At 44.0% G+C, this 8,158-nt stretch overlaps 1 protein-coding gene across 1 annotated transcript; it reads left to right on the top strand.

Moving 5' to 3' along the window:
* Window positions 1-1,193: 1,193 nt before the first annotated feature.
* LOC139169865 (pantothenate kinase 2, mitochondrial-like) lies at window positions 1,194-6,062 on the top strand. Its single transcript, XM_070756530.1, has 3 exons — window positions 1,194-1,342; window positions 4,204-4,329; window positions 5,512-6,062. The coding sequence occupies exons 1-3, from the start codon at window positions 1,229-1,231 to the stop codon at window positions 5,557-5,559; spliced, it is 288 nt and encodes a 95-aa protein (XP_070612631.1). The 5' UTR covers window positions 1,194-1,228; the 3' UTR covers window positions 5,560-6,062.
* Window positions 6,063-8,158: the final 2,096 nt, after the last annotated feature.

Here is an 8,158-nt window from a genome sequence, read left to right as displayed (position 1 = left end):
CCCCAAGAAGAAGTTAACATTTTGTCTCCCCCCAACACCCCGATCTTAGCGTTAATATTTACAGTGGCACCTCTACCTAAGAACGCCTCTACTTACGAACCTTTCTAGATACAAACCAGGTGTTCAAGATTTTTTTTATTTCTTCTCAAAAACCATTTTCCACTTACAAACCCGAGCTTCCGAAACTGTAACCGGAAAAGGCAGGGAGAAGCCTCCGTGGGGCCTCTCTAGGAATCTCCTGGGAGGAAACAGGCCCGGAAAAGGCGGGGAGAAGCCTCCGTGGGGCCTCTCTAGGAATCTCCTGGGAGGAAACGGGGCCGGAAAAAGCAGGGAGAAGCCTCCGTGGGGCCTCTCTAGGAATCTCCTGGGAGGAAACGGGGCCGGAAAAGGCGGGGAGAAGCCTCCGTGGGGCCTCTCTAGGAATCTCCTGGGAGGAAACAGGGCCGGAAAAAGCAGGGAGAAGCCTCCGTGGGGCCTCTCTAGCAATCTCCTGGGAGGAAACAGGGCCGGAAAAGGCGGGGTGAAGCCTCCGTGGGGCCTCTCTAGGAATCTCCTGGGAGGAAACAGGGCCGGAAAAAGCGGGGAGAAGCCTCCGTGGGGCCTCTCTAGGAATCTCCTGGGAGGAAACAGGGCTGGAAAAGGCAGAGAGAAGCCTCCATGGGGCCTCTCTAGGAATCTCCTGGGAGGAAACAGGGCCGGAAAAGGCAGGGAGAAACCTCCGTGGGGCCTCTCTAGTAATTAGGGCTGCTGCTATAAATTGCAGCATGTGGGTTTGGCCATTGTGGAAGAATATCTGTTGCAGTTTCGTCAGGAATCTTGTGTGCTGGACTTTGTTGCTTTTTCACGCCTTTGAAACCAAAGCAGAGCAATGTGTGTGTGTGTGTGTCTCCCTTCGTTGTGAGAAGAAGGGGGTGTGAAGTTTCTTCAGAGCTGCTAGCTAAGTACTTAATGACTGCTTAAGGGAAATTGTACAGACTACCTGGTTGTTTTGGGAAGAGTGCTCTTTGCAATACAAGAAGAGTGCTTTGTTTATTTTGACTTTTGGGATAAAGAACATTGTTTTGGATTTTCAAACGTGTGTGTGTGTCTGAAATTTGTACCCTTGAATTTTCGGGAGGCTCCTACCAGCGAGCCCGGTAGAACATACATTAACAGTGCGTTGAGCATGGTGGGACTCAACTCTTCTAAAAACTGCCCGTGTCCCCTTCTTCCCTCCAGCTTTGGTAACATGATGAGCAAAGAGAAACGAGACGCAGCTAGTAAGGAGGACCTCGCCCGGGCAGCTTTGATCACCATCACCAACAACATCGGCTCCATCGCACGGATGTGTGCGCTGAATGAGGTAGAGAGTGCGTGGGAGCTCGGGGTTGAACTGTGAGGTCCTTGGTGCGCTCTGTGTTTGGTGGCTTTCTTGCCGACGTTTCGTGACCGAACTAGGTAACATTATCAGTGCTAGAAGGGAATGGGGTTTATATGGAGGAGGAGGAGGTGGTTGGTTTTCCTGTAGACATTTCGTGACCGAACTGGGTAACATTATCAGTGCTAGAAGGGAATGGGGTTTATATGGAGGAGGGAGAGGGGGAGGAGGTTGGTTTTCTTGCAGACCTCTCATGACCCAACTAGGTAACACCATTGGTATTAGAAGGAAGTGGGGTTGGAGGAGTGGCAGAAAAGAGGCAGGAGGAAGAGGAGGACAATTGTGGAGTCCTTGATGGTCTCTGAGCTTGGCTCTTTTCTTGCAGACGTTTCGTGACCCAACTAGGTAACATTATCAGTGCTAAAAGGGAGAGGGGGTTTATAGCGAGGAGGAGCATCAAATTGTAGGAGGGGGGGCGCGCGCAAGCGGAGCAGGGGATGTGCACACGAAATGTTGCAATGCAAACTGGTGGGCGAAGATAAGTGGAACCCACCCCTGGTGTGTGGGTGATGGTTTGTGTGTGTGTGAGAGAGAGGGACAACACAACTCCCTGAACAACCGGAAGTCGCTGTGCCTGTTCCCGCCGTGGGAATGAAGCTGGGTGCTTCCAGCTTCTTTACAGTGCTGCCTTGTTGTGACCATGTCAAGCAGCATTGTACAGGGCTATGAAAGACCCCAAGCACCTCGTCGGCAGCCTCCCGGGCTCACGCGATTTCCCCTTTTGTGAGTCTCTGTCGGTTAGTGAGCCTGTGGGCTAACTTGGAGATCAAAACCTATCTCGAGCCGAGAGTTGGACTAAAAGGTGTCCGGGGTCCCTTCCAACTATTCTGTTATCCTGAAAAGCAATGATAACTGCCGACTGTTTTATATATATACAGTGATATCTTGTCTTAAGGACTTAATTGGTTCCGGGACGAGGTTCGTAAGGTGAAAAGTTTGTAAGACGAAACAGTGTTTCCCATAGGAATCAATGGAAAAGCGATTAATGCGTGCAAGGCCAAAATTCACCCCTTTTGCCAGCTGAAGCGCCCGTTTTTGCGCTGGTGGGATTCCCCTGAGGCTCCCCCCCATGATTAAGCCCACCTCCAGATTTTGTGATGCTACAGGGGAATCCCAGTAGGGGAATCCCACCAGCGCAAAAACGGGCGCTTCGGCTGGCAACGGAAGTCCGGAGGCGGGGCATCCCAGCGGCGGCGGGTTCGTAAGGTGAAAATAGTTTGGAAGAAGAGGCAAAAAAATCTTAAACCCCGGGTTCGTATCTCGAAAAGTTCGTAGGACGAGGGGTTTGTAAGATGGGGTATCACTGTATCTGTTTTTGTAAATTTTGATGGGTGTAGGTATGTTAGTCTTGGCATACAGTATTCCCTTGATTTTCGCGGGGGATGTGTTCCGAGACCGTCCGCGAAAGTCGAATTTCCGCGAAGTAGAGATGCGGACGTAAATACACTATTTTTGGCTATGAACAGTATCACAAGCCATCCGTTAACACTTTAAGCCCACAAATTACAATTTCCCATTCCCTTAGCAACCATTTAGATTATTACTCACCAGACGAAAGTTTGGCGATGACATATGACGTCATCGGGTGGGAAAAACCGTGGTATAGGGGGGGAAAACGGTGAAGTTTTTTTTAATTAATATTTTTGAAAAACCGTGGTATAGATTTTTTGCGAAGTTCGAACCTGCGAAAATCGAGGGAACACTGTATTTGGGTATAAGGTTCAGAGAATCCTGGGTATGTTTCGACGAGGTCCCACTCGTCATCTTCAAGATGGTGATTTTGGCTTTGGGTAAACAAAGCCCGAGCACGAAGTTGAAGACGCCAGCCTGAAGATGACATGGGACCTCGTCAAAATGTGGCCAGGATTCTCTGAACCTCACAGGGGAAGAAACCCAAATATCCCAAGACTTACATATATAAGCTGTAAAATATATGCACAGATATATATGTAAAATATATTGAATAGAGTTCTTAATGTTTATATTTGAACGTATTCTGTATTTGTTCAATTTGATTTTTGTCTTATTAATTTTTTCTTTTATTTACTTTTCTTGGTGTTTTTTTTGTATTTGCATTTTGTATTTGTGGTTTTTAACATTGGAAATATTAAAAAGACTATATCGAATAGAACAGAATAGAGTAGAATAGAATTCTTTATTAGCCAAGTGTGATTGGACACACAAGGAATTTGTCTTTGGTGCAGATGCTCTCAGTGGACATAAAAGAAAATATACATTTGTCAAGAATCATGAGGTACAATACTTAATGATTGTCATTTGATATATTTGTGTGTGTGTTTATATATTAAATGACAATCTAAAATCTACATATATTAAATGACAATCTAATATCTATATATTATAGATATAAATCTATCTATCTATCTGTCTATCTAATCTATCTATGTATCTATGTATCTATCTATCTATCTATCTATCTATCTATCTAATCTATCTATATCTATATATTAAATGACAATCTAATATCTATATATTCTATCTATCTCTCTATCTATCTATATCTATATATTAAATGACAATCTAATATCTATATATCTCTCTCTCTATCTATCTATCTATCTATATCTATATATTAAAGGACAATGTATGACAATCATTATGTGTTGTACCTCATGATTCTTGACAAATGTATATTTTATGTTCACTGAGAGCATCTGCATCAAAGACAAATTCCTTGTGTGTCCAATCACACTTGGCCAATAAAATTCTATTCTATTCCATTCCATTCTTCTAATGCCCCCCCCCCCCTACTCTTCTTCCCTCAGAACATTAATAAAGTGGTTTTTGTGGGGAACTTTTTGCGAATCAACACGATCTCCATGAAGTTTCTGGCCTACGCTTTGGACTACTGGTCAAAAGGACAGCTGAAGGCTCTTTTCCTGGAACACGAGGTAAAAAAAAAAGTCACCCTGTGGGTCAGACTTCATTTTCTTTTCCTTTTCCCTTAAAAATAACCCAAAACCACACCATCCCCCTGCTTCTTTCCATCTTCGTGTTGACGATATGGCTCGGACAATGCGGGATCTTTCAAGTCGCCATCTGTTGTGGTCAGCTCTGGCCCAGCTCCTGCCCCAAGGACTGTGGATGTGGGGGAGACATCCACATGCTGCAGGCCTGTTTTGCCCCCGGTGGAATCTGATGATGAAGGCTCCTCTGACCAAGAAGACATGAGTGACAGGGAGGAGAGTGGGGCAGACAGCTCAGAAGGAGATCAATTCTCTAGCTCCTCCTTGGATTCGGAACAAGAGTTAATGATACAGCCAGGCATGCGGAGAGCGATGCATAGGCAGCAATAACTGAGAGATTATTATCAAAGAAAATGAGGCCACCTGTGGTTGGGTGGGGCTGTGGTCATTAGTGAGGCTGCTATAAAGAGCAGCCTGTGGGTTTGACCTTTAAAGCCCTACATGGCATAGGACCAGATTACCTCCGGAACCACCTGCTACCGCACGAATCCCAGCGACCGATAAGGTCCCACAGTTGGCCTTCTCCGGGTCCCGTCGACTAAACAATGTCATTTGGCGGGTCACAGGGGAAGAGCCTTCTCTGTGGCGGCCCCGACTCTCTAGAACCAGCTCCCCCCGGAGATTAGAACTGCCCCCACCCTCCTTGCCTTTTGTAGACTCCTTAAAACCCACCTCTGCCGTCAGGCAAGGGTGGAATTGAGATATCTCCCCCGGGCCTATACAATTTATGTAGGGTATGTTTGTGTGTATGTCTGCTTTAATAACGGGTTATTTTAATGTTTTTAAATTATTAGATTTGTCATGAATTGTTTTATTGTTGTTGTGAACCGCTCCGAGTCTGCGGAGAGGGGCGGCATGCAAATCGAATGAATGAATGAATGAATAAATAAATAATAAAATAAAATAAATAAATTAAATAAATTAAATAAAATAAAATAAATAAAATAAAATAAATTAAATAAATTAAATTAAATTAAATTGTTACGGCATCCCTCTCCCCTGCGAGGCGACTCGTGTTGGGAGAAGATGTGGCGTGCATGACATGGAGCCCTTTTTAAACGATGCATTTAATCATTTAGGATTTTTTCTTTTTTTGTTTTGAAACAGGGATATTTCGGAGCAGTGGGAGCTCTCCTGGCGCTGTTTGAGTCATGATAAATCCATGAAGAATCTCAGGATCCGAGGTTCCACAGGGCATTTTTTTTATCCAAGGCGGAAACTTCTGCGTTTCATTTCATTTCATTTTGTAAAACCAAGGGCCTATTTCACGGCTGAAACGAAACAGTCGCCAACGCCGTCAGACGTCTTCGCCGAGAAGGAAAAATTGAATTTTTTTTCCTTTGTTCTCGGAGGCCACTGCAAATATTTGTTGGTTGGTCAGAACGCTTCTCTGGAGGTGAAAAACTGTGCGGATCGCACAAATGTTTTAAGATGTGTGTCCTTTGCTCCCGCTTGGGTTGAGCCGCGTTTCTTTCGGGGGGTGGGGACTTCAAAACAGTCGCAGCGCTCACGTCGTCCGAGGTTTGTGCTCTCCTACAGAATTATTTTACGGGCTCTTCTGTTGTGTGTGGATTCTTGAAAGGCCGGCTGCCTTTTCACAGCGGCGTCAAGAAGTGCAGAAAAACCCACCTGCGATATTAAATCGTTTTTCTTAAAAAGTGCGGTTCTCATCCCTTTGATTGCGACTACGGAGATTGGTCTCCGGGTAATAACCCAGGGCAAGCGAGAGAGGAGAGGCAAAAGGGTGGGTAGGTGGTAGTGTTGGGCGAACCCAAGAATGGTGGAAGGTCTTAAGCATAAAACGTATCAGGAAAGACTTAATGAATTCAATCTGTATAGTCTGGAGGACAGAAGAAAAAGGGGGGACATGATCGAAACATTTAAATATATTTAAGGGTTAAATAAGGTCCAGGAGGGAAGTGTTTTTAATAGAAACATAGAAACATAGAAGTCTGACGGCAGAAAAAGACCTCATGGTCCATCCAGTCTGCCCTCATACTATTTTCTGTATTTTATCTTAGGATGGATATATGTTTATCCCAGGCATGTTTACATTCAGTTACTGTGGATTTATCTACCACGTCTGCTGGAAGTTTGTTCCAAGGATCTACTACTCTTTCAGTAAAATAATATTTTCTCATGTTGCTTTTGATCTTTCCCCCAACTAACCTCAGATTGTGTCCCCTTGTTCTTGTGTTCACTTTCCTATTAAAAACACTTCCCTCCTGAACCTTATTTAATCCTTTAACATATTTAAATGTTTTGATCATGTCCCCCCTTTCCCTTCTGTCCTCCAGACTATACAGATTGAGTTCATGAAGTCTTTCCTGATACGTTTTATGCTTCAGACCTTCCACCATTCTTGTAGCCCGTCTTTGGACCCGTTCAATTTTGTCAATATCTTTTTGTAGGTGAGGTCTCCAGAACTGAACACAGTATTCCAAATGTGGTCTCACCAGCGCTCTATATAGCGGGATCATAATCTCCCTCTTCCTGCTTGTTATGCCTCTAGCTATGCAGCCAAGCATCCTACTTGCTTTCCCTACTTGATAAGTGAATCACCGCACTTGTTATATTAGTAACTCCTTTGTTAAAAGAATCTGGTTTCCTCATTGACTTTGCTGGTCAGCAGTAAAAGTACGGGCCACACTGCGTTCCAGAAGAGAAAATAGAACTGCGCACGCAGCTCTAGGTGAACAGCGAGCACATCCAAGCGAGAGTTGCCTCTAGCACATGCACAGAAACAAAATCTTGCAAGACGACACACAGTTGCACAAGTTTTTGGAGATTTTCAACGATTGGCAATTCTCTCATGCGCCCGCACATCCTCTCGCAAAACTTTGCTTCCTGCACATGTGCAGAAGCAAAATGATGCGCCCCTTGGTCACCTAGAGCTGTGCGCGCATCATTCTGGTAGCAGTGGTAAGTAGAACAGCTCTGCCTGCTGGTCAGGTCAGAAAAGGGATCATGTGACCCCTAGGTCACTGCACCCACCATAAAGGTCATAAGTGTGAAAAATGGTCATAAGTTATTTTTCCCAGTGCTGTTGCAACTTCAGACACTAAATTAACTGTTAAGGAGGACCTGCATTTATCAAACTTTGTTTCCAACTTTTCCAGCAACTTTTGACATTCAAGGGTTAAGCGCCAGAACAATTAGACAACAAAGTGACTCTTATTAATTCATAGAACTTCCCATTGAGCAGTTTAACTTTCAAATCCTTATTTGGGAGGATTTTGCTAAGATATTCATGAGCTGGGAGAACCAATGGTAACAAGGTCAGTCAATGAATTGGCATTGCAACTAAGTCAGCCAATGCGAGCTAACCACTTCTGCATTACTTTGAATATCAAACAAATATACATAGAAGATTGATAGAAGGAAAAGACCTCATGGTCCATCTAGTCTGCCCTTATACTATTTCCTGTATTTTATTTTAGGATGGATATGTTTATCCCAGGCATGTTTAAATTCAGTTACTGTGGATTGACCAACCACGTCTGCTGGAAGTTTTAAAAAACATGATTTTTAAAAGTTTCCTACTGAAATGCTAACATACGTGTCATTGCGATTTCAAGGAATAAGTCACTGTAAGTTTGAAAAATGTGGTTTTTATACAAGCAGAATTTTCTTTAGGAAACCATCAAAATTCCAAAAAAAAAAATTAAGAATGAAAGTGCAGGAAACAGTGTCTGTTTCCAAATCAAAACTTTGGCTGAATTTAAGTGACCATAGCAAAAGTGAGGAACTATGG

This window comes from Erythrolamprus reginae, chromosome 7, assembly GCF_031021105.1.
Source record: "Erythrolamprus reginae isolate rEryReg1 chromosome 7, rEryReg1.hap1, whole genome shotgun sequence".
NCBI classification, from domain to species: Eukaryota; Metazoa; Chordata; class Lepidosauria; order Squamata; family Dipsadidae; genus Erythrolamprus; species Erythrolamprus reginae.
This window is presented reverse-complemented; position numbering and strand designations above follow the sequence as displayed.

Excerpts from the sequence above, each read along its gene's own strand:
- LOC139169865 (XM_070756530.1), top strand. The coding sequence starts at position 1,229 with ATGATGAGCAAAGAGAAACGAGACGCAGCTAGTAAGGAGGACCTCGCC. Across the intron at positions 1,343-4,203 it reads GGATGTGTGCGCTGAATGAG|AACATTAATAAAGTGGTTTT; the intron begins GTAGAGAGTGCG and ends TTCTTCCCTCAG. Across the intron at positions 4,330-5,511 it reads CTCTTTTCCTGGAACACGAG|GGATATTTCGGAGCAGTGGG; the intron begins GTAAAAAAAAAA and ends GTTTTGAAACAG.